The sequence below is a fragment of the Vigna umbellata genome, chromosome 1 (assembly GCF_029865625.1).
Source record: "Vigna umbellata cultivar VRB3 chromosome 1, Vumbellata_1.0, whole genome shotgun sequence".
Lineage (NCBI taxonomy): Eukaryota > Viridiplantae > Streptophyta > Magnoliopsida > Fabales > Fabaceae > Vigna > Vigna umbellata.
Window position 1 is genome coordinate 89,520,096 of NC_142165.1, and position 26,718 is coordinate 89,546,813.

General features: G+C 34.5%; 3 protein-coding genes and 1 non-coding gene across 6 annotated transcripts; 2 read left to right on the forward strand and 2 right to left on the reverse strand.

The window, feature by feature from the left end:
• Nucleotides 1-223: 223 nt before the first annotated feature.
• LOC124835345 (pollen receptor-like kinase 1) lies at nt 224-3,284 on the forward strand. Its single transcript, XM_047310263.2, has 3 exons — nt 224-1,341; nt 1,674-2,264; nt 2,436-3,284. The coding sequence occupies exons 1-3, from the start codon at nt 678-680 to the stop codon at nt 3,071-3,073; spliced, it is 1,893 nt and encodes a 630-aa protein (XP_047166219.2). The 5' UTR covers nt 224-677; the 3' UTR covers nt 3,074-3,284.
• A 5,575-nt stretch (nt 3,285-8,859) lies between these two features.
• Nucleotides 8,860-8,947, reverse strand: LOC124835374 (small nucleolar RNA snoR113). The gene has a single exon (XR_007028568.1). It is a non-coding gene; the product is annotated as a small nucleolar RNA snoR113 (small nucleolar RNA).
• A 2,748-nt stretch (nt 8,948-11,695) lies between these two features.
• Nucleotides 11,696-16,092, forward strand: LOC124835309 (putative disease resistance protein At5g66900). 2 transcript variants are annotated; one of them, XM_047310224.2, is made up of 6 exons: nt 11,696-11,937; nt 12,071-12,727; nt 13,203-13,618; nt 13,844-14,205; nt 14,529-14,800; nt 14,921-16,092. In XM_047310224.2, the coding sequence occupies exons 2-6, from the start codon at nt 12,097-12,099 to the stop codon at nt 15,748-15,750; spliced, it is 2,511 nt and encodes an 836-aa protein (XP_047166180.1). In that variant the 5' UTR covers nt 11,696-11,937; nt 12,071-12,096; the 3' UTR covers nt 15,751-16,092. The 2 variants fall into 2 exon arrangements, with proteins under 2 accessions (XP_047166180.1, XP_047166174.1); XM_047310218.2 differs by having other exon boundaries at nt 11,696-11,916.
• A 5,163-nt stretch (nt 16,093-21,255) lies between these two features.
• Nucleotides 21,256-26,463, reverse strand: LOC124835300 (serine/threonine-protein kinase SRK2I-like). Of its 2 annotated transcripts, none has more exons than XM_047310207.2 (9): nt 25,919-26,463; nt 25,476-25,550; nt 25,051-25,152; nt 24,896-24,949; nt 24,660-24,752; nt 23,965-24,057; nt 22,489-22,593; nt 22,313-22,411; nt 21,256-21,908 (listed from the first exon to the last, which is right to left on the reverse strand). In XM_047310207.2, exons 1-9 carry the CDS (start codon nt 26,093-26,095, stop codon nt 21,624-21,626), a joined length of 1,083 nt encoding a protein of 360 aa, XP_047166163.1. In that variant the 5' UTR covers nt 26,096-26,463; the 3' UTR covers nt 21,256-21,623. The 2 variants fall into 2 exon arrangements, with proteins under 2 accessions (XP_047166163.1, XP_087960799.1); XM_088104673.1 differs by having other exon boundaries at nt 26,153-26,455.
• Nucleotides 26,464-26,718: the final 255 nt, after the last annotated feature.

Consider the following 26,718-nt stretch of genomic DNA (forward strand, 5'->3'; position numbering starts at 1 on the left):
AAGTTGACTATGTCTCAGAGGCTAATTAACTCGCGAGTATTCAAATTGGATATGTTAAGTTACTGCAAATATATGTATACACACAGAGACACACGATGAAGCTTACATTATAATACAAAAAAATGATAACTGTGTTGTTGAGAGGTTTGAGAGAGAGATATAGAAAGGGGGGTATAATAATTGTTACATGAAGTATTGAATATATCATATGCATAACATGTGTTTGACATTATGTTAGACCGAGATAGGCATGGAAGGGTTGAGAAAGTTAGGTAGTGGGAGTGTTGTTATGTTTGGTCAAGGAAGAGTCATGGTAAGAGAGAGAAAAAGAGGGTGTAAAAATAGGGATGAATTTGAAGGCTGTCCGGGTCCTTCTCGCGTTGAATGCAAAGACAATGTGGTGAGACCAAGAAAAAAGAAAAAGAGACTTGGTCAACATCTCTCTGCATGCATGCAACCTAACTTGTTTCTCTCACCATCTCCTATTCTTGGCTCTTCCTTTTCTTCTCTCTTTCTCCACATTCTTCCAATGCCATCAAAACTTTTCCACCCTCCAACCCTTCATTCTTCTTCTTCCTCTTCTTCTGCACCCTCGTCACTACCTCCTAATTTCTCCTCCGTTCTGGGTCAGCCCCTCTTCAGGGCGCGCACGCCGCCCCTAGTGCCTACCATTCACTATGGCACTAAGTGGTAGGCATTGCTGTATCATCTTCATCGTTTTTGAATTAGCATCCTTCTTTCCTCTCTCTTATGCCGCTTCTGACTTAGAATTGCTCCTCAAAATGAAAGAAAGCTTAGAAAACTACGGTTCCTCCTTGGACTCCTGGAACTCTACCACTCCTCCTTGCACCGATGGCCATGCCAACTGGCGTGGCATTCTTTGCTACGAAGGAAAAGTGTGGGGCGTGAAGCTTGAGAACATGGGGCTCCAAGGCCTCATTGACATCGATTCTTTAAAGGCCTTGCCTTACCTAAGAACCTTGAGTTTCATGAACAATAGTTTGGAGGGTCCATGGCCAGAAATTCACAACTTGGTTGGTCTCAAGTCTATTTACCTTTCCAATAACAAGTTTTCTGGGGAGATTCCTTATAGAGCCTTCGAGGGGTTGAAGTGGTTGAAGAAAGTTTATCTGTCCAACAACCAGTTCTCCGGTTACGTTCCAACTTCGCTCACGGTGTTGCCGAGACTCATAGAGCTCAGGTTGGACGGGAATGAGTTCACTGGTGCCATTCCCCGTTTTCATCCCCTCAACAGATTGAGATTGTTTAATGTTGCTAATAATCAGTTGCAGGGTCAGATTCCTTCCACCATTAATAGAATGCCGGCTTCTTCCTTTGCTGGTGAGTCACCACAAATTCCAATCTCTCCCTATTCGATTATTACAACATACGTATAACATGCACAAAAACATAGGAACAAGTGAATTTTAAACTTTAACTCAATTTTATATTCTATAAACTCACCATAAAAATGAGGAAATTGATGACTGTCGAACTCTGGAAATTGATTACTAGACACTCAAATTTAGTCGGTTGATACCGAAGAGATGAGGAATAAAAACGTATAATATAAACGAGATGTAACAGAAAACAAAACAAAGTCAAAAGTTGCATGCCTAATGTTTGAAGTGATATAGTATCATTCAATCTAAACTAGTACATGAAATGAGCAGGTAATGAAAGGTTATGTGGAGCCCCATTAGAGTCATGCACCTCGAAGCCCTCCACTGCTAGCGTCGTTGGAGCAGTGGTGGTTGTTTGCCTGGCGGTGCTTGTGATTGGAATAGTAGTGCTCATGATTCACAAAAAACAGAACGGAGCGTGTGCAGCGAAATTGGGGAATCCACCCAGCAGCATCGGCAAAGGGCGTTTGAGGGACGTGGGTGATGAGAGCCGCAGGTCCGCAGGGTCAATGAGCTCCACAGACACCAGAAAAGCTGAACACTTGAGACTCTCTTTTCTGAGAGATGACAGAGAAATGTTTGACCTGCAAGAGTTGCTGAGAGCTTCTGCGGAGATTTTGGGAAGTGGCTGCTTCAGCTCTTCATACAAGGCTGCTTTGGTGAATGGGCCAACAATCGTGGTGAAGAGGTTCAAGCAGATGAACAATGTGGGGAAGGAAGAGTTCCAAGATCACATGAGAAGGCTAGGGAGGTTGAGTCATCCTAATTTGCTTCCTCCAGTGGCTTATTATTACAGAAGGGAAGAGAAGCTCGTGGTCACAGACTATGTTCGCAATGGAAGTCTCGCTGTTCGCCTTCATGGTATGTATTATCAATTTTTTTCACCCTTTTTTGTTCATGAATTGAAACTCATTAGCACTTCACCATTCGTAAATTGGCTCTCTCTTCATTGAAGTCAAGAAGTTGATAGATAGACTTAGAATTTTAGGAAGGGTACATATTCTTAGATACATAAATGGTTTCTTGTTTCAGGGCACCAATCCCTGGGAGAACCAAGCCTTGAGTGGCCAATCCGGTTGAAGATTGTGAAAGGCATAGCAAAAGGTCTTGAATATCTATACAGGGACATGCCAAGCCTAATTGCCCCACATGGAAATCTGAAGTCTTCTAATGTTCTGTTGAGCGAATCTTTTGAGCCTCTTCTGACAGACTATGGCCTAGTTCCAATGATAAACCAGGAATTGGCTCAGGACATCATGGTGATATACAAGTCTCCTGAGTATTTGCAACAAGGAAGGATCACAAAGAAGACTGATGTGTGGTGTCTTGGAATACTGATTCTGGAGATCTTAACTGGGAAGTTCCCAGCAAACTTTTTGCAAAAGGGTAAAGGGAGTGAGGTGAGTTTGGCAAGTTGGGTGGATTCAGTGGTGCCAGAAGAGTGGACCAATGCTGTGTTCGATCAAGAAATGGGGACAACTAAGAACAGTGAAGGAGAGATGGAGAAGCTTTTGAAGATTGCTTTGAATTGTTGTGAGGCGGATGTGGATAAGAGGTGGGATTTAAAGGAAGCTGTAGAGAAGATTCTTGAGGTGAAGGAAAGGGACGGTGATCAAGAAATTTTTTTAACTTCTTATGCTAGTGATGCAGAATTGATTTCCTCAACTTGAAAATGTTGAGACCGCCTTAGTTATTGGTTCATTCCTTGATTTTATGTCCTTCTCAGAGACATGAATCAGATATGAATTAGTTTACCTGAGACATCTTCTTCATCTTACTTGTTATCTTTCATGCTGTAATAATCATACTTGCTCAAAAAAAATGGAGGAAAAACTAAATTAATGAAAAACATATCGGCTTCACCTTAAAATTTAACAACCAATGCCCTGCTTGATTGTCTTTCAGAATATGCTTAAATTCATTTTCTAAATGATTAAGCATAAACTTACATAACTATATATCATTATTAGTGATGATGTGTATTTTTTATCTTTTAATATTTTTTTAGCAAATTTAACTTCTAAATTTCCTTTTTTTTGTTTGTTAAGGTTAAACGATCAGCTATCCGCATAACAAGTACACCAATTGTAATAACAAAGTAATAAGTATTTTATGGTTTCGTCTAAATTATTTATGCAACAACACTTAATAAAATCTATAACTCAATTTGACAATAATGTTTACGAAATAATACTTTGATATTTTTATCAAATAGTTTATACATTAACATAAATTATTTACAATCGTTAAATGATTTAATGCACAAGAAATATATGTTAACAGGTATTTCAAATAAGTTTAAAATATTTTTTAAACTTTTTTGTTTCAAATTTTTTAAACATGTTTTATTTGTTTTTATTTAAAAATAATCTTTTAAAAATTAAAATATTAATGTATATTAAATTATAAAAAATATTAAATTAAATAAATATTTATTAAATTTTAAAAATATGTGAAAATCCGGTTAACATTTTGCAATATATTAAAATAATAATATTATTATTATATAAAACAAAGAAATAAACTAAAATAAAAAAAAAATTAAGAAAATTATTTTTAATCAAAGTTAAAGAATTTTCTTAACAAACTATTATAATAATAGTAATGATAATAATAATATTATTATTATTATAATAAAATTAATTATTATTAATATTATTACTAGTATAAAAAAATTAAATTAAAATAAAAAATTTATAAAAATAACGAGTCTTAATATTTTTTTAATTAACTTCTAAAATTCAGTTAAAAGAAATTTGAAGTGATATTTCAAAAGCTAGTTAAGACTTTATCAACTTTCCAAAATTAATTAAAATCTTAAACGATTTTCATAATTTATAAAACTTTTAACTTATCTTTGAACGTTGATTAATTTTTAATAAAAGATAATTGTTTCGGGTTTGGTGTGACCCTACTAAAACACTCCTAATTGTATTGAAGACATAGGGGATACTAGAGAACGGACGACGAACACTATTCAACGCGTGGTAGGATGAAGATGGGGCGAGCTTTACTCCAAGCGGGCGACCATTGGGAGCTGGACGAACGTTGAAGACTGGTCGGACGTATCTTGCTCTCCCTCCTCCAAGCTAGGTGGGGGACGTACCTGTTAAAGGTGCTCCGATGCTCAAGTCAGTAAAATGACTGAACGATTATAAAAGATGTTAATAATGCATGTGTATTGTGCACCGTGTGCAGTCTGCCCAAAAATCATACCTGAGACTCTTATTTATACTGGTTGTAATGGACTTTTACCTTTTGCGGACCTAATGACGGCCCAATCACGCCGTAATCTTCATTAAGGATTATAATGAGTTATTATCGTTTGTAATCTGATCATATGGCCGGTCGGCCGATATGTGTGATCAGTCTGGATAGAACAGTTCGGTTCACGAGATCGGAAAAACATATAATATACGACCTTTAGGAAGATTGAACTCAGGAAATCGTTCGATTTTGAATGTGTGAGAGACCGTACGGTACACTGGGGACCATACGGTACAATAATAAAATTGAAATTTTAGAGTAAAATAGGGTAAGATGAAACCATCTTTTATAAAATGTGTCCGAATATACTTCTTACCCGATAGAGCAGCCTTCTTTGATTTCTCCGCCGTCAGAAATGTGCTTTACAAAAAGAGAAAGAGAGTTGAAATTTATCTATTCAACTCTTACCTTATAAACATTTAAATCAGTTTTGTTCGACAACCACTCTCTTAACATTTATAGAACGAGATAAGAGAGATAAAACTCAAAATAAGTACAAATTAGTTTTCTTAAATTGTTGAAACCAAACAGCAAATTGCTTAAGTAGACTACTTTATATGGTAAATATCTTACATATTTAGATCTATTAATATATTACTGCATACAGATCATCTAACTGTTTTATTATATTTTAGTCTCACAAGTTTATTATAACGAATTTGATTTCAATTTTTAAATTAAAAATATTTTAATATCTCAAATCTTAAAAAAATACACTTTTAATCTTGAACACTAAATTTGAATATTTTAAATGTTTTTTGTAAAACTGTTTTTAATATTTAATCTCTAAACGCACTTTTTAAATTAAAATGACCAAAACTTTTTTTTTTAAAACGGAGCAATTCCAAATTTGATATAAAAAGCATAACTAAACGTAATAATTGTAAGAAAACATGAAAAATATCTGAGAGGGGGTGAAAAAATTGAGGGTGATTAGGATACGATGTTGGTACTATCAAAACAAAAACGGCGTCGTTTGAACGAAAGAAGAGGGAGATGAGATAAATGAAGAAAACTGAACACCATCTCCTTCAATACGTTTCTGTTTCTTCAGCTTCTTCTTCTATCGCTGCTTCAATATCTTCTTCTCCTTCTCCCATTTCCATCCAACCATGCTTCATCGCTCACTCCTCTCCAACCATTCGCTTCTTTGTCTTCCTGCTTATCAATCGCCTCTTGCAGAACCTCTCCAACGCCCATCCATTACCTACTATCCAGGTTGCAGGTAAACAATCCTGTCCCTCCATTCTTTTCTTTAAAATACTTTTTCCCTCATACCACTTATTTCATCTTTTATTTTCAATAAGAAGAAGATTCAAGGTTAAACCCTTAAGAGTTTTTATTTACTTGGGTTTTTTCATACTCGGTTTTCGAAAATTTAATCCTTTATAATGAAAATTTGACTCAATTGGATTTGGGCACCACCCCAAGTTCCTTCTGCAATTTTTCACTGTTTTCTTTTATTTCAAAAATATTCTATATCTTTCCGTTATTTTTTTTTATTCCAAAAATATCTTACCTCTCCTCATTGTATTGAACAATTTTTCTCTTTCTCTCTCCATATTAATAGAGCATTCACATGACTCATATTTAAACTTGTGATATTTATTTACATTTTCCCTTAAATAAGTTTGATTCAATCTTATTTTCACGGTTCAATATTTTTTTCTTCAAATTACTTAATAAATGGTAAAATTTTGTTCTAAATTTCTAGAAAAATATTTATATATATATGTGTGTTTTTTTTATATTTAATATTTATAATTTTTAACATTATATTATGTTTTAACTTATCACGGTTAAATATGTTTTTCGTCCCTTAAGTATCACACAATTTTGTTTTTAGTCCCTAGTCAAAACTTTGATGGTTTTTAGTCCTTATAGTTTTGAAACTCTGACTATTAGTCCTTAAAATTGGACGATGTTAAGTTTTAGTGGATGTGGCAAACGGCGATGCCACGTGAAATATCAGTTGCTCTCTTCACTCTCTACCATGTTGGATGTTTAAGTGTTGAACTGAGATTAAGTATGTTAATTACGTTCTTGATTGAAATCAAATTTAGGGTTCATAATTTGTCAAAGTAAAATTTTCAATTGGGGGGAAAAATATTTTACTCGAAGCATTGTACTCCAAGCATTGTACTTGAAACCTTTCACTCGTAATATATGAACAAGAAGAATAATAATTATAGTAGCAATACAGGAGAAAAGAAAAATTACCGTTTTCCCTTCAATTGCAAATTGAAAGAGACGAATATTCTGCGACCGAAGGAACTCTAGATTTTCCTCAGGATAAGGCTCGAGGCACAGGTATTTGCACCAATTCGCAACCTCGTATTTAAGTTTCACGCTTAAACATTAAAAAACACAACAAAATCTGCGGAAAAATCAAAATATGAGACACATTACAGAATTCTTTAATTTAATTCTTTATTTGAGGGGAGCGGAAGGGGAAAAAATGAATTCAAGCGTGAAAGAATCTTGAAAAATGAAAATTGAAGGAAAGGAGAGACGAACACTGTAACGTCCCGGCAACTCACAGGGACCGTTGACTGCCCCCACAGACCACCACCAGGCTTTCCAGTGTGCTTTGTCCTCACTCGCACACTTTCCGGGAAAACTTCCCAGAAGGTCACCCATCCCAGAATTGCTCCAGGCTAATTGCTCCAGGCTAAGCACGCTTAACCATGGAGTTCTTATGAGTCAGGCTACCAAAAAGCAAATGCATTTTGGTGATATGAGTAGTCAAATCAATTCCTTTAAGCTATCCTTCAACTGTATAGTCCCATACCTATACAGTCTCCAAATCCCTCTCATTCCGGTGTATGTTCGATTCATCCATGTACCCCTTCCACCCGAAGCTGCCAGGAGCCGCTCCTTGTCTGTGCCCCCTGCACCATGCTTCTTGCACCGGCGTCACTCCCCGCCCTCGTCTCCGTGCCCGGGTGTCACAAACACGATGGAACAAAGGTTTAGGGTTTGGAGAAAGGGGAAATTGGAGGAGGTAGGAAAGCTGGATCGGAAAATGCAGTCCTCGACCATGGCGAAGTTAGGGGGCGGAACCAGAACGGCGTCGTTGTCGTCGCCGTTCTCGACCTCCATGATCAACCCCGTCGTTGGTTGTTCCAAGCCTAATGCGGTTTGTTTGAATCTCTCACGAGTACAATCCTTCGAGTAAAACTACTTTTCCCCCAATTGAAAAATTTACTTTGACAAATTATGAACCTTAAATCTGATTTCAATTAAGAACGTAATTAACATGCTTAATCTCAGTTCAACACTTAAACATTCAACGTGGCAGAGACTGAAGAGAGCAGCTGATATTTCACGTGGCATCGCCGTTTGCCACATCCACTAAAACTTAACACCGTCCAATTTTAAGGACTAATAGTCAGAGTTTCAAAACTACAAGGACTAAAAACCATCAAAGTTTTGAGTATGGACTAAAAACAAAATCGTGTGATACTTAAGGGACGAATAACATATTTAACCCAACTTACCAACATGTTTAACTCAAATAACTTCAATAAAGTATTTAATTTATTAGATAAATAATATAAAAATATTATTAAATACTTAAAATATAAAACAAAAGTTATTTGTTAAAGATTTAAAATTTATTTAGTTCTTTCATCATTATAAAGTTAGTATATAATAATAATAATATATCATTTACTATTAATATTATTATGTTTATTATTTTGTATTTGCATCTAACTTTTAAGTTTATAAAATGAAAGTGGTAGAAGCACTAATATTGAAGTTTTTTCTAAATTTTATATTTTGCAATATATCACAAGTTTAAATCTAAGTCGTATGAATGCTCCATTAATGCAGAGAGAAAGAGAGAGATTGTTGAGGATAGTGGGGAGAAAGTAGGGTATTTTTGGAATAAAATAAATAGTGGGGAGGTGTAGAGTATTTTTGGAATAAAAGAAAATAGTAGGGATGTGCAGAAGCACTTGGGGTGGTGAGGGAGCAACACCCATTGGATTTTTGCCGTTAAGTTTTTGATGACTTTTGACATTTGATAATATTTAATATTTTAAAAACAACGATTTCTTGAGTGTAAAATGTAATCAAGAATTAGGATTCATTGAAATTTAATTAGGGATTTATGTCCTACTCAATCTTTTTCTCATTCTCTAATTTTAACATTGTTTTGAAAATGAAAGGAAAGTGAAAACAACAGGCTCAGAACCCTGACCAGAATTCATCAATCTACTACCAAGGAAGTAAATGGCAGCCGTAAATCCAATTTTAATCATCATTTGCCAGTTAAACTCGAAAAAATCTAAACTTTGTTGAATGCAATGCAGAAAATTAGGATTTAGGCTTACTACAACTAAATTTCACTTAGGGCTAAGACAAGTTAAGAAGATTGAAATACAAACAAAGTACTACACAAAATATTTGTAAAAGTAAACCAGAACATCACAAGCAAGAACTCAATCAATTGAACTTGAGCATAAAGAAAAACAGAAAGAAAGGCATAAGAAAAATCGTGGTTGTGCGATGCGAGACTTCATTTCTGTTTATGGCTCTCCTTGCCGGTTCTTGAAGAAGGCTGAAGGAAGATGGTGTTTGTCATGGAAGTCTGTCGCGGCAATTTCAGAGGCTGTTGGGTGGTCTTTGCGACGACATTGACAGTGAAGATGAACATAGATGGTGTCGGTGTAATAGTGTGGCGTGGATTAGGGTTAGGTGGTGGCTTTGGGTGGTCTAGCGAGATGAGCATGGTGGTTGGCCGTGACAGCGAGGATGGTTGACGGCAAGACTATGGTGACAGTGTCGCGGCATAACACTTGGCATAACTTTGCCCCATTTGATTAGGAATTAGGGTTTATTTAAAATCCACCAACAAACACTAATTACATTGTACATTTAGAAATCCTTAATTTTAAAATGTTAAATGTTGTCAAAGGTCACGTATAAGGGTATGTGCAAGTCACATTTCAAAAACAGTCTATGTCAACATCACATGTCATAAAAAAATTTAACAATGTTAAGCCAATTTAACGGTAGGAGCCCAATTAAATTAAATTTTGATTATAAAAGACTAAAATGGCGAAACTGATCTAACTGGAAAAACTCACTAAATAAGAATTTAACAAATAGACCAAATTTTATTTGGGAGTTGTTCCCTCCATTACCCCAAGTGCTCCTTACACCTTCTTGTTATTTTTTTTTATTTCAAAAATACCCCATGTTAATTTAATTTTATTTACCTTTTCTAAAATTCTAATCCTCCATGCACCCTTCCCTTTTATCTTTATCTGATCGGAGACAAACTACTTTCTCTCTTCATCTGTTCTTAGCGCATACACAAAGAACTGTTCTTAGCGCATACACAGAGATCTGCACCCCTGTTCTCTCTTTGTGCTTAATTACCTCATTCTCCTATTTAACCAAATTAATTTGTTTTTAATTTTGCTCAAATTTTGTTCCCATCCCCTCTATCCGTCTCTTTATCTTTCTATCTATCTATCTTAAATGTCAGTGAGTGTACCCTGCAAAGATTGGCCTAGTCTCCATTACCCAGATCCAAAAATTATCACAATCCCAACCATGGCTGCAGAGCTTGGTACACGTATTCTAACCCCATAAACTCTCTCTGTTAATGGGTTGGAGTGGGTTCAACGGTGGTGGTCCATTCATGGTGAGCATGGTGGCTTCTCTGGTCGTCCTTAACACACACGTGTGTGTTGCCGCTAGCATCATGGTGTGAGTTCTACTTGACACTTTCTACTTTAGTAAGCCCATTGTGGGTTCCAAAACTCCTCCATTGTTGCTGCAAAGCATGATTCAGTGAGGGGTCTTAAGACTTTGAAATAGGTGAAACTGGACCAGTTTATGACCAGAGATGGAGGAATGAAATGGGAAAAAAGTTCTTTGACGACGTCAGATATCTGTGTAAGAAGGGCAAAAGAGGAATGACGGGGTATAGAGGGTAGCATGTGATGGTGGAGGGAGTAACTCTCATTTTACTTTTATTGTTTGAAAATTTAAGACTAAAATGCTTACCTTTTCTTCATGTTAAGAGATGAATTATTATTTAGTATCCGATTTTAAAATGAAGATATTAGATTTTTATATTATGAAAATTATATAAATAAAATCATGTATGTTAAGTTGACAACAATAACAGTAAAATACTTTTTTTTCTTTTTCTTTTCTTTAAATAAGATATACGCAAAAGTAAAGCTGACAAATCACGTGTGGTGGTTGCTGCTGATAACGTTTCCACCACTTTTCGTGGAAAAAGTCTTTTATGTTGTTTTTCCTATGAAATTTCCGAAGAGTATCGTGACAAGACAACCATACGATTTCTGCAATAATTGTAGACACGATTCCGATTAGTTCAATAGTTGTTTGTGTTTTTTATTTCCATTGAATAATTTTTGTCCACCTTACACGCGCCCCATCTTTCGCGGCAGGAACGTACGTTTGAAACGCTCGAAAAGTGATTTATTGCGTTTTAAACATCTTGGACAGCTTCCTCGGTCTAAGGCTGTAATATCTATCAACTTGACTGAAATATAAAAAACAAAAAAATTCTAATATAACGAGAATAGGTGCACTATTTTATTTTGTTATAAAACAGATCAAATATAAGTCATCACATAGATATTATAAAAAAATTGTAAAAAATAAATTATTAAAAAACCATTTTTCAAAAAGTAATAAGAGCGAAACAAAAACCAGGAAATTGAACCTTTCCATTGTTGGTAGTAAAGCACGATGAAATATGAAATGTAAAAAATTAGCCACAGATATTTTAAATGAAAAATGGTAACATAACACCCTTTTATATTTATTTGACAAGAAAAATAAAATAGTCATAATAATATAAAATTTTGTATTTTTTCGAAAAAAAAAATAAAGATAATATCAAATAATAAAGGTAAAAAATTTAGATGTGTTAAATAATATTTTTTATTTTAAACAGTGGGACTAACGTAAATAAAACAAAAGTTTTTTTTTTTAATATCTTTTTTTACTAAACAACCTAAATATTATCTCATCATCTCTACGCGTGTTGGCGAAAGTCACTGGAAACGAACGCGAAGAACTCAACGCAGATTCCAGATCCTGCTTTATATGACTGATAAATAGCGCCTTTCGCGCTCTCATTTTAATTTTTCAATTTCAATAGCTACCAACTTACCGTTGCTTCGCTCCAAATCGCAAATTAAATTATCCCAAAAAGAAGGACTCAAGACGCAAAAACACTACTTCATAGGAGGTTTGAGCAATTTTCTCAAAGGCACAAGTTTTTTCTTTTCGACTTTGATGTCTCAGAGTATATAGATAACTGTCTCATTTTTTCTAAAATTTCAGTTTTATGCAACATCACTGACTTTTGTCTTTCACAACTTGTTCCTTGTTTGATTGAGCAGAGTAAGGAAGCAAAAGATTGGCTATCATGGGAGAGACCGATCAACTTGTTATTTTGACAAGATTTCAAGATGCAATGAGAATGGTCATGGACATAGTCGAAAAGGGTAGGAAGAACAAAAGGAGCAAGCGAATACTTAGGTCAACCCTAAAAAATATGACTCTAGTGGTGCAGGAGATAAAGCAATACAATGAACACTTGAATCCACCCAGAGAAGAAATCATCACTCTTGTCAAAGAAAATGATCCAGGGGAAGATCTTGTGTGCAATTCATGCTCCCGGAGCTTGTGGTGGACCAAATTTCTATCTTGGTTTTCACTCTACGGGGAGGGACTTTTGCATGAGAAGAATGATTCGCTTACTTCGGATGACAAACAAGTTAAGGATATAAAAAATACACTGTACAAGGTGAGAGAGATTATTGAGCTTCTTGATATAGAGAATTTTGAGCAGAAACTTAAAGGAGATGGAACGCCAATTAAGTGTCCTTATGGTGTTCCTGAAAACCCAGAATTTACTGTTGGCTTCGTTCCGGTGTTGAGCAAGTTGAAGATGGAGGTTCTCCAGGAAGGTGTGTTCACCCTTTTGTTGTCTGGCATGGGTGGATCTGGTAAAACAACCTTGGCTACAATGCTCTGTAAGGATAAAGAAGTCAAGGGTAAGAGGTCATTCTTCTTTTGTCCTCTCATGGCTGATAAATTGGCTGACTAATTCTTTATAACTTCATTTGTGGATCCCCTAACCAATTCTTCATAAGTCATCTACACTCATAAAGAACTTTGTTTAGAGTGATTGTTATCCCCTAACCAATTCTTCATAACTTCATTTATAGGTCCTCTATCTCACATTAAAAGACAGACGAGAAAAAGTTGTCTGAAAATTTGTTTGTAGTGGTAGATATGCTCTCATCAATGCTTTCATAAATTCACTTATATATCCTTTATCTCATACATACAATTCTCTGTCATAAACTACTAAACTTTCACTAAAGATAGTAGAAGAAGGATGAAAAATGTTCGTTTGAGAATTGCAAACATGTATGAAAGTTTATATGTATCTGATAAAAATTGTGGCAAGCCAAATGTTTTGAATCCCAATTTCTGTGGACTGACGGATCTCTTTGCTTTCACCAGGTAAATTCAAGAACAATATTTTGTTTGTCAATTTCTCCCAAACGCCTAAGTTGAAGAATATCGTAGAGAGATTATTTGAACATTGTGGCTACCACGTGCCTGAGTTTGTAAGTGATGAAGATGCAATTAAACGGTTGGAAATTTTGATGAGGAAAATTGAGGGAAGTCCACTGTTGTTGGTCTTGGATGATGTTTGGCCAGGCTCGGAAGCCCTTGTTGACAAGTTTAAATTCCAGATGTCTGATTATAAAATTTTGGTGATTTCAAGGGTTGCATTTCCTAAATTTGGCACCCAAATCATCTTGAAATCCCTTGTTCATGAAGATGCAATGACCCTTTTCCGTCATCACGCTCTCTTGGAAGAAAACAGTTCAAAATGCAGTTTAAGTATTCCTAACGAAGAAATTGTCCAAAAGGTGCTTATTCTTTACTTTCTGAGACATGAGTGTGTATAACTGCCCTTCTTGTCTGAAGTCATTCACTTGAAGTAGACATCTCAAGATAGGAAGGACATAACCTCTTGCAATTAAAATAAAACTTATCGATGAGTTAGAGAGTAGAAACCCCCAAAGCAATATCATGGTAGATAACCTAGGTACGACCTTTTGTTTACTAACCTTATTTACTTCACTGAAATGCAGGTTGTGAGATATTGCAAGGGTTTACCGCTTGCCATTAAAGTGATTGGTAGATCACTGAGTCATCAGTCTACTGAGTTGTGGCAAAAGATGGTGGAGGAGTTGTCAAAAGGTCATTGTATACTTGATTCCAACACTGAATTACTTACTTCCCTCCAAAAGATCTTGGATGTATTGGAAGATAATCCCATCATCAAAGAGTGCTTCATGGACCTTGGGTTATTTCCTGAAGATCAAAGAATTCCTCTTCCTGCTCTCATTGACATGTGGGCAGAATTGTACAAATTAGATGATGATGGCATAGAGGCTATGGAAATCATAAAAAAATTGGACTCCATGAATCTGGCTAATCTTTTAGTAGCAAGGTGAGATGACTAGTTGTTTTGCCTTCCCAGCTTCTTTATATACATATAAGGTGAATTTTACTCTAAAATAAACAATTCAATAGCATGTGTAGTTCATGCGATAATCAATTAGTAACTTGTAAATAGATCAAAATGACCATTTCTCTTGGAGTGAATGTAATCTTCGCACATCATGCAACTCTACATTTTTTTTCTTTAACTCATTCTGAGGTCAGAAGTTGAAATTCGTAATTTTTCTATCTAATAGAGAGCGTGTATTATATAATCTTGTTGGATAATTTCTCCTTTTACTAAAGATTTATTTTTTTCTGCTCGTTTACCAGGAGAAATACAGGTGACTCAGATAATCACTGCTACAATAACCACTTTGTCGTCCTCCATGATCTTCTAAGAGATCTTGCAATTTATCAAAACAACCGGGAACCAATTGAACAGAGAAAGAGAATTATTACTGGCATAAATGAAAATCAAAGTCAATGGTGGCTTGGGGAAAAGCAACAAGGCATGATGTCCCGCTTGTTGTCAAAATATCGCGGATGGTGTGTTAAACAGACTATTCAACAGGTCTCAGCCCTCATATTGTCGCTGTCAACTGGTTAGTTATACCGTTTTTAAATTTTATACTTTTAAATGTTAAAACTGCTAATAAGAAAGTATAATTGATTTGCCGTTGATTACTTTTGCCCAACTGACATCATATGGATTGGTTTTGCAGATGAAACTTGTGCTTCATATTGGTCCGACATACAACCATCCCAAGCAGAAGTTCTGATTTTAAATCTTCAAACTAAGAAGTACACCTTTCCGGAGTTCATGGAGAAAATGATTAAACTAAAAGTCCTTATCGTGACAAATTATGGTTTTCATCATTCTGAACTGGACAATTTCCAACTACTAGGTTCTGTATCGAACCTGAAAAGAATCAGACTAGAGCGGATTTCTGTTCCTCACTTGAGCGCATTGAAAAATCTGAAAAAGTTATCTCTCTACATGTGTAGTAACATAAGCCAGGTTTTTGAAAATGGCACCATCCTAGTTTCAGATTCATTTCCAAGTTTATTAGATTTAAACATTGACTATTGCAAGGATATGGTGAGATTGCCTAATGGTATCTGTGACATTTCCTCTCTAAAGAAGCTCAGCATTACTAACTGCCACAAACTTTGTTCTCTGCCCCAAGAAATTGGACAGTTGTTGAATTTGGAACTCCTAAACCTAAGTACCTGTACTGACTTGGAAGAGATACCAGATTCTATTCAAAACCTTTCTAAGCTAAGACTTCTTAACATCTCAAACTGCATAAGCCTTTCAAATTTACCAGAGGACATTGGTAATCTATGTAATCTCAGAAATCTCAATATGACAAGCTGTGCTAGATGTGAACTGCCATATTCAATAACCAATCTTGAGAATTTAAAAGTAGTGGTATGCGATGAGGAGACAGCGGCCTCATGGGAAGCATTCGAAGCTTTGCTTCCCAATCTGAAGGTGGAGGTTCCTCAAGTTGATGTTAACCTAAACTGGCTTCATTCAATAAGCTCCTAACTCCTAGGACCTTGTCTGCTTCATGGAAGGAAACATTTGAAGCTATGCTTCCCAATCATAAAGTCAGAGAGGTACCTCAAGTTGATGTTAACCTAAATGGCTTACCAATAGCCGCAAGTATTTTATGTATCTTGTATAAAAGTTTCTACACTAGCCCTACTTTTGTCACCAAGTGTGATGTATTTGCATGTTTCTTGCAAGTTGCAAACAGCAGATGATAATTGAAAAAGGTAGGAGATTGCGTGTAATGTGTGTGGTGTCATGAATTGACATACTTAGTACTAATACGTGTTGTAAGTTTTCTCACTTCTGAACTTTCATAAAGTATGCATTTTTATCTTAGATTTAAACTTTTATCCCTCGAATTTTTCGTTCTAATTCGGTTCCTGACAAATGTTATGTATTCTTTATCCGAAATCCAATGTCGCAATAAAACAAACATTGGAATGGACACGTCTACGACTTCTTGCAAGGTAGATGCATAATCTTGTTTCTTAACTCACAAAGTGCTTTGTTTATTAACGATGCAAAAGCTGGAGTTTCTAGTTTTTAATCGTCGCACAGACAAGGGACAACTTCTCTGTCGTTTATGGAGCAGTTAAGCTTCGGCACATTTCTCATGACAGTACATTGATTAATCATGTTGTAACATACTTTAACATAAGGGTTAAATATGTTTTTAGTCCCTAAACTATTGGTCGTTTCTGGTTTTCGTCCCTCTTCCAAAGTAAGGTACAATTTGGAACGTTTTTTAAAGATTGAGGACTAAATTGTACCTTACTTTGGAAGAGGGACGAAAACCAGAAACGGTCAATAGTTTAGGGACTAAAAACATATTTAACCCTTAACATAATCGTTCGTCTCATCCGTAATTCTTTTTTGTCTTGGTCTATAATAATTTATTGAATAGCTTTATATCTTTCAGATAAACTCATGACAAACCTCCAATTCCACAAAATTGGATTGGTATTTGAATTTTACAAAATATTTAAATTCTAATTTTAATAATTAGGAAGATGTTTATGAATATATTTATGTTGTATACGTTTATCATCTCTTTCTATTTTAGTTTATATATTGTAATATTTGAAAAATGAAAAATAACATTAGAGTTATGATACAGCATAAGAAAAATACAGTCAAAGAAATTATGCATGAATAAGAGAAACTTCACCAGTGGCAAACTTGATCTTCTCCACTATGCATGAAAAATGATCACTTCACACATACTTTGTCTTTGGTAGTGCAATGAAATTATGGTGCCTTATTTGAGCTTTTCTTTTGTAGGTGATATGCGTAGGTTTCATCTGATCATCACACCAAATATACACTATGATCAACAAGAGTAAACTCTTTATCATAGACAAGCTCATCTTCATCAAATATTAAATACTGGCTCTTTTTATCTTCTTTAGAGTCTTGTGAACTTATCAACAATGGCATTTAAATTTTATGATCTGACATATGGAATTTAAATTTCTCAACAATGGCATCAGATCCAACAACATCAATCGTTTACCTGCATCTTCATCGCTTTGAAACAGGAAACGGCATCTCCAGATCCAAGTGCAAAGAAGTTCTTGTTGGGAAATTTGAATTTCAAATGTCAGATTATAAAACAATGGTGACTTCAGTATGTGAGTTACTCAACAAATCAAAGTCTTGATCCTCCATCGATTAATGACAGCTTGCAATTTGTCGAGTAAGTATAACAACTGTTGTCCTTGAGATTATTTGCTTGCAAGCACTGTTTAGAGAATTCACAAAACCCTTAAAACATAATTATTAGAAAATACCTAAAACAGATATAAAAAAAATTATACATTATATTTATAAATTTATTGATTTAAGATTTTAAGTATTTTATAATATTGAGTTAAGAGTGATATTAATTGAGATATTGATTTTATATTTAATTGATGTTACTATCCTTCCTAAATAAAATCATCAATAAATTTTATAAAAAGTTTGAATTTATACTTATTTTTCGCATTACGACATGTGCAGGGTTTTATTAATGAGATTGAAAGAACCACCATTGTGTATTTGAGGTCGCTATTGTGTTTTCTTTTAGGTCACTTAATGTTAGTTATAAATGGTGTGGTACATTTTGTCTGTGTGGCTTATTTGAGAAGCATTTAATTCCTTATATAGTATTTGAGATGGTGATTTATCTAGGTGGATTTGAACTTCTCTTTTGTTCTTATGGTCTTCCTTCAAGCACAAAAGTTGGAATTCATGATACAGAACATGTATTTTGTCACTTATGAGAACAAAAATGCACAAACACTTACAACTATTATCACCTGTCAACATAAAAACCTATCAACTACGCAACTTCAGAAATGGAAACTTATCCTAATCATACTCACGTGATCCTATGCAAATACTTCTCAATTACTAACAGGAGAAACACAAACATTTTTATTTGTATTTGCATTTTTTAAAATTTTAAAAGAAATAATTTCTTATTAATATTATTATCCTATATGTATAGGCTAATCGATAGAGCTTTCTAGATCGATTATCTAAGTTGAAAGAAAATCGATTGGTGTCGTTTAAATTTTGTTAATCATTCGACTAAACTAAATAGGTAATTAATGTTTAATAGAATTGATTAAGTTGATCCTAATCAAAAGTTCATGAAAGAATCTATATATACATATCAAAAGTATGATAGTTGAAACTTTTACAACACATTTATTACAATATTAATTGCTAAACCAATCGAATATTGAACTAACTTAATTATCGAAATATCTTTAGTCAATACACTCAATCAGATGGAGAACTCAAAATAGTAAAGAAAGGAGTTGAGGAGTGAAAAAAACTACTTGAAGTTGAAGTGACAATCAATCCTATACAATCAAAACATTTTGATATCCATCATGAGATCAGGTGGAATCTTTTATGTCTACATGATGACTTCAAGGAATGTGGTGAACAACCAAGCACAAGAGGAAAACATTTTTAACATAGATACCGAAACCTTTACTTTACTTCAATGTAAACATAATGTCAAAAACATAATCTGAAAGAGAAATAATTAGCACTAAAATAAATTTCCATTAAATGTTCACTTATTTTATTGTCCACAAAATATACATAAAAGAAAAATTTACTACTTTTGTAATGTCTCCATACAACTACTAAAATAACATCACATAGTCAATATTTAAAAATAAATAACTCAAATATATATATATATATATATATATATATATATATAATAGTTTTATACAACTAATAAATAATATTACACTCACTCATGACGACTATGATAAAGTTTTTCAAAAAGAAGAAAGATCACCCTAGATATATACTATAGCACCACAATCATTCAAAACTACATCCACGGCTATAATATCATTCGTTCACACCATTAAAGTGATCATTGTAAATAAAGAGAACACGTTAACAAAACAATACAAAAGAGAAGGGTAAGTTAATGTGCAAAAGAACATTCATAAAATAGGCATAAAGATGTTATCACACATAACTCATTCATAACAACAGTCATATCACTTATAAAGACTCATACTAAACTTAATGATCCAGATACATGTATTGATATCAGACTTTGACAAGTTATGCACTTACGGTAGTCTCTACTATTTTGCATAGCAATTACCAATGGGTTTCATCGTATCACACACGAGGTTAGTCAGTCCGTTAACATCTTTGACCAAAGTAAAGCTCTTGGACTAGGACCTCCTCCTCCTCTCACCTCATACCTTACCCTTCTCTACTTGATATTGAATTATTATTAAAGTGATATGATAACTCTCAATATTATATCCAGAGATATCAATACATACACTAATGAAACACCATCATAAAATCTTTTCACGAGATCCATGAAATTATGCCAAGCACATATACAATACTCATCACTATTACAATATCATATATAAATAAACACCATAATAATCTTAAACATACATAAAGTACATTGTATTCTATCTCAAACTAACAAAGAAGAAAAAAATTTCAAATATAACACTAACATTGAGAGGTAGCGCTTAACACCATACCTCTCGCAAAAAGTGGCGTCCAACGTCATTCTTCTCACAAAAAATCATGTTCTACGACACCTTTTTTGTCGCCTAGCATCCTGGAAGTAAATTGCTCCATACTTGTAGTGCAAGATGACACTTAGCAGTGCACCGCTTAGCGTCAAAACATTCACAAAATTGGGTGTTTAGCATCATCCTGGCATTGCTCAGTAATATCCCATTTGCAAAATAGGATGTTGAGCACTACCCTGGTGCCACTTAGTGTTATACCAGACATTAGACCTTTACTCTGTACATTTGAAGAGAACTTATACCTCTTTAATTGATGAAATGGATATTCTTTTCTCAATGGATTAGTTCAAAACAATTTTAAATATGAAAACTCGTATCACATAACCAATAATTTAGACTATAACTCTCTTAAACACACAAAATCAAATTCAAACCATTGGGCTCACAAACCAAACATTCCAACAAAATTGTCAATTCATCAAAGTTCATACAACATAATCATGCAATTTATGAGTCTACCCATGAATCAACAAGTCATACTTAATGTAGTTTAATCATCTAGTTAATTCACCATACAATATTACAATTCTATATTTCAAGATATACATAACTTAAAATAGTGCAATTAGTTTCTCTTACTCGAGAGACAGACTAAACTTGTTCAAGAACCTTTAAAACACCTTCAGATGCACAGGAAGCTCTATTTGTCCTTAAGAACAACACAAATACAAACAGAGCACACCATTAAAATCATTAATAAGTAGAGACTCAAACACTACATGCGAACCAAGATGATTCACATGTACAAAGAAAACATATTGACAAAAAATATAGATAAAAAATCAACTTACTCTATTAAAGAAACTAATAAGACAAAAGTAGAAAACTTGTCTCAAACATTATTCTAACCGTTTTTTATCTTCAAACAAATTAAATAATTAAACTCTATTTATACTTTAACTTTAACTTTTAATATTATACTTTACAATTTTTACTCATTTATAAGTTCATTGAATTAAATAACTCAACAAATTATTCTAATCCAATCAAATAATTTGGGTTACATTTTACTTTCGACTAAATCGAACATGACCAAATTCTATCTCATTCAAGTTCAATAGAGGCTTTTTGCATGCGGAATCAACATGGTCAAAATGAAATAATAATATTAATATAATTTTCATTTAATTTATCTGATTGTTTTCTTAAAATATTAAATTATTCAACTTTTTCAAATACTAAACGGAATAGACTATTTTCGAAAAAGAAATACTACACCCCTACTTTATCTTTGAAGATGTTTCTTCCAACAACCACATAGGTCACCTCATTTGTTATAAAAATATATTCTTTAAAACAGACTTCGAATTGGTTAAGAAAAAAAAAGTCATGTTCATACCTTATTCTGTATCAAGGCACCTTTTAATCCTCTTGTCACAAGTATTTAATTGTTGAGTAGTATTGAAGTACACAGTAATAAACGAGAAATATACCTACTGAAAAAGAACTGTTTACATGGAATGGAGTGTGTACATAAGCAAGGGCATGAAACATCATTCACCGATCAGCCAATTTAACTAGCTGGGAAACAACGAAAAGGCTAATATGTAAATAATATGTATATAAAAGCAATTTCCCAGGAAGCGAGGAAAGGGTAACAATCATTTCTTCCCTCAGCGACCGACACTGAATACATAAATATTATCATGGAGTTTGTATTGTCCAGGCTAATCTACAGAAAATGCGGGCACCACATACTTCTTGATGCTGAAAAAGCCAACCACAATATTCAGATGCTCTCCATTTAATATGCTGTCTTTCAAGCCAAGCCAAGCCAAGATCAAACTATATGGCATACACTATCTCCCCACTGCTATCTATATCAAGCTCAGATTCAGCATCAGATTCAGATTCTAAGTCATAAATTTGCTCCCCCATTAACTGGTCGAAAGTATAGGTCCCAGCTGCTGGTACCGTAGCTTCTGAAATTATCTGCATGATCGTATCAATGCTCTGCATGGGTTGGTCTGGCTCTTCAAATTGATTACTCATTATCCTCTCATCCATCAGATCCGCAGGAAGATTCTTCAGAAACCATTCATGGTTCCAGATTTCAGACATGGTGATTCTCTGTCGTGTAAATATCCAAAGACATGAGATTCAAACAAATGATTTAGATTGACGATAAACTCCTATTGTTACAGTCAGCACACCCAACTATGTCAAAATACATTCAATATTTTGCCTGTTCTCTATGATCACATTCAGTGCTTCATAGCCCACAACATATTCCTATATTATGATAGACATACAATAAAGCAGGACCAATACAAAATGAAAAAAGCAATACATTGGAATAAATTGAATAAAACTTCATAGGGGAAGAAAAATGCCCGTCAATTACGTCAAAAACATTCAAATGCTAAAAATCCTTTCAAAGTGACAATTAATCTAATGAACAAAATTATCTACATTTGTGTATTGCCCAATTTATTTATTGCTATAGCACGTCAGTTGTTTGAAATAGAAATTACCTCTGCTGGGTCAAAAACAAAAATCCTTGAAATAAGGTGGCGACACTCTTGAGATATTTGAACACAGTCAGGAATGGCATATTGGACACTAAGAATTCTCTGCAAAGAAGCAGACAGCAATCACAAGTTGACTAAAGCAATCAGAAAATGAGCGCATATCTAAAGATCTTATATACCTGAATTGTCTTCCGAAAGTCCTTTGGTTCATTTGGATCTTCAAAAGGATATGCTCCCACTAGCATCACATATAGGGTCACTCCACACGACCAGACATCTGCAAGCTAATTATAAATGCAAGAGAACATAACACAAGCAACCCATTCAGATACTATTCCACATGAAAACTAGTAAAATTAAAAACAAATTCTTTGATGTTTAAACCAATTTCATACTTGCACCACACTAATGATATTGAAAAGTAAAGGAAGGGGTGCGTTAAAAGGATTAAGACAAAATAGGTCCTGAAGGAGGGTACTTCTCTGGTACCATTGTGAGGAAGATGATACCAAGAAGGAATATAATAAATTCTCTGTTTTGTACGTACATGAGTATTCTTATTTATAATGAAGATACAATAATGACAAAATCAACATTTAATAATGGAAAATATTTGGTAACATATTTCCCTATCAAATCATATCTCTTAACACAATCAAATCATATCTCTAACAGGGTGGATCAATCATTAGTAGACGGTGAGTTAGTACAATTGTTAAGATGTGGATATTGCAGACAAAAACACCTCAAACCAAACTTGAAAGTTGAAGCTACATTTGTGTAAGTTTATATACTCAATGTTAATTAAAATAAAAAATGATAGGAAATAAGGGAGGGTGAGGTCAGGTGGTAATGATCTCAACTAGATTTGTGATTTAATTCAGAACTTTATATTTCTTATTGTTATACTGAAAAAACAAAAAATAGAATCCTTTTTTAATCGGAGGGAAATAGAAGGGAGGAGAGGAGAGGGAACAATGAGGGAGCAAAATCCTCTCTCTCCACTTTGTCCTTAGAAAATAAACGGTTCATTAAGTTCTTAGTACATGAATGAATATTACATCCTATTCTCATAATAGTAGACAAACAGGGCAATGCTGTAAATTGTCACTAAGAAACTACAAAGTACAGATTGGACAAGGGATGCAAGGATACAACAAATTTAGCAATGATAGGAAATAATCCAAACACAAATCTTAAATTCAGAGTAAACCGATATATTCTAAATATCAGCATGAGTAATTGTAGACAAAAAATATAATTTATCTGATTATTATGATATATTAAAATTTTAAAAGTGACAATTTGCAAAATGCTAGGAAATGATAAAGGTACTTTTAAGTATATGAGATGTGTTTTGACATTTACATGACTATAATTTTGAAGTGTCTGCGTTTCCTAAGTTAAGTTTCAGGTAGTGTCACAAAGTCCCAAATTAGGCGAGAAACATAAACCAAAAAACTAGAACGACCTTTAGTTAGAGTGCAGACCAAAATGACAATTGGGTTGGGTGAAAAAACTAGACAATATCATTGCTTTACAAGAATTACCCAGCTCATAAAAGATGACAACTTAACAAAATGCTCATTTGATTGTGACAGTAATGGATCTATGCAAAAAGAGAAATACCATGAAATAAAAAGTAAATGCTCTACCTTGCCATCATACTCTTGTTTCAGCAATACTTCTGGAGCAATATATGCAGGAGTCCCCACAGTTGACTTCGGTTGTGAATGTAGCACTGAAGACTATAAATCAAACCACCGATCAGATTTATGAGATATGACAGTCATAATGTTCAGGCACTTATAAGTCAGAAGGAAATTGAAACAACGAAATAAAAGAATGACAGCAAAATTTCAAGGAACTCAGCTTGGATTTTAAATCGAATGCACTCTAGAACACAAGACAGAGATACAAGTTAACAAGAAACAATACCAAAAGCCTGAATGGCCAACTAATCCGTTTTCTCAAGAACCTCAGGAAACACTCTGGTGTTGTGACAAGCTTACAGACTCCTAATTTTAACAATCCAAACCCTAGCTCATGGGAATCCAGAATGGCCAACAAGCTTAACTGAAGAATTTGGTTTATTACAATTCACCATCAGCAATCAAGAAGAAATGTATCCTTTTCAATGTCCCAGATTAGTGAAATAATCTGAGTCATTCCTTTCATCATCATAGTCTAAATCTGAAGAACAGAAGTGACTAAAGAAAAATGAAACAAACACACACACACGTGCAGAAAGTAATTGGAGTTAAATATTATTCAACCTAACAACTCCTAGTAAAATATAAACAGCATGGAACTCACACCTGAAAAGCTAGTGAGAAAACGAAAATCTTACCTTGGAGTACCCAAAATCACATATCTTCAAACGAGGTGCCTGGCTTCCATCCAACAAAGTGTTTTCCAGCTTTAAGTCCCGATGACATACTTGCTTTACGAACAGACATATTACAGAGAAGACTTATATATCAGACACGATGTTCAGAAGACTGATACATTACCTATACTACATTTCAGTCAAGTGTAAACACAATTTAGATTGAACAGTGCAGAAATGGAAAATTGTTCACTTACCATAGCATGGCAATAACTAACCCCGGATATGAGTTGCTGAAAGAAGAACCGAGCCTGAATCATAACAAAGGGTTAGAAACTTACACAAGCACCGTACTTGAAGTACAAATTGATAATGATCAAGTGAAGAATAAGTAAACAAAATAAACAAGAACCTCGTCCTCGGTAAAACGCCCAGCATTGCAGATTCTCTCAAAGAGCTCGCCTCCAGAGGCATATTCCATTACAATCGCCAGATGAGTAGGTGTTAAAATAACCTGTGTGAAATTGTATAAAACATTACAAATAAATGATTGTTCCTCCTGTGAACAATAACAACGGCAAAGTAAAAATACATAAATATCAAGATTTTTAAGAAGACAATCGCAGTTTTGTCATATTGTGGGAAATTGTGGATAAATGTGACCACAATAGCAGCCCCTACCACTCCAAAAACCTTAACAGTGTAGCCATGAACGCGGTCACAGAAAATTGTGGCCGATGTGGCTACAATTGCAGTTGGGGACAGTCGAAAAACCTTAACGTTGAGGCAAAACCACAGTCGCAGACAGTTACTTAAAACCTCGAAAAGTATACTTACCTCTTTAAACCTAACAATATTGGGATGTCTCAAAGACCTGTGGTTAATAATTTCCCTCTTCACATTTTCATCAATCTGTGAGGCACAATAAAGAAACAATGAGTCCAGCACTTCACAAGCAAGAAACAGCTACTTGCTAAGTGCTAACCAATGGCGTAAAGAATTTATTAAAAGAAAAAGAAAAACAGAAACAAGTAGTACCGAAACAAAAATGGAAACACGAAACATAACAAAAATAGCATCACACGTCAGCAACAACCGAAGAAACAATTAAAGCGAGTCGATCATGTGGATAATTAGTTTTTTCCCTCTCTCCCTTGGCCAAAAGCGTGAAAACAAAAAATTTACCAAAAGAAGGGGCAACAAAGGAACACCACCAACGAAAACACACAAAAAAAAGATCAGAAAAACGTTTTTGCTCATTCATTCGTTGTTCAGACAACCTTATCGCCCCTCTCGATGTACTTGACGGCAACGAGTTCCTTGGTCAGTTTATCCTGCATCAGCCTGGCCACGCCGAAATTTCCGGACCCGATGTCACGGACCAGATCGTAACGGTCACTGTCGTGCATGATCGGCATGTCCATGCCCGGTCCGACCGTCAACGCCGCCCGATCCATCTATAAAAACGAACCGGAAGGAGAAAAAAATATAAAAAGCAACGGCAATAACGGAACCTTTTTTGTTGGCTCTGGAACCGCGCTTAAATCCGAGAATCGGATACGGCTTCGTTTGGAGTAGGATGCAGAACGACAACGACGATTCGCGGAAGAGAAAATAGAAAAGAGGAGAAGACTTTGTGAGCGATGGATGGTTTGTTTGTGAGGGAAAGAGAAGAGAAGGTAATAGAATAGATAAAAAAAATATTAGTGGATTGGGTTGGAATGGAAGCAAGCAACTGCAAATTGGTGGAACCAACCACACAGAAAACGGTGCCGTTTCCCCTCTGTCCGAGATGACGCACCTTCCTCTCCATGCCGCGTAAGCAATGTTGTCGCCTTCTTCTTTTTCTTCATTATTATTATTATTATTACTATTATTCTTTTCTTTTCTAGATATTTTTTCACACGCAAATATCTTCCACCACAATTTCAGGTCTGAGTTTTTAATGGTACCCAGTTCTTTTTTGTGAATAAAATAAGTTTTCTGAGAAGATACTAGAAACTGCTGACACTGGATTCCAACATAACTAATTGTTGTGTTTGTTGTCAAAGACGTGATTTTACTCCAAAATATACATTTT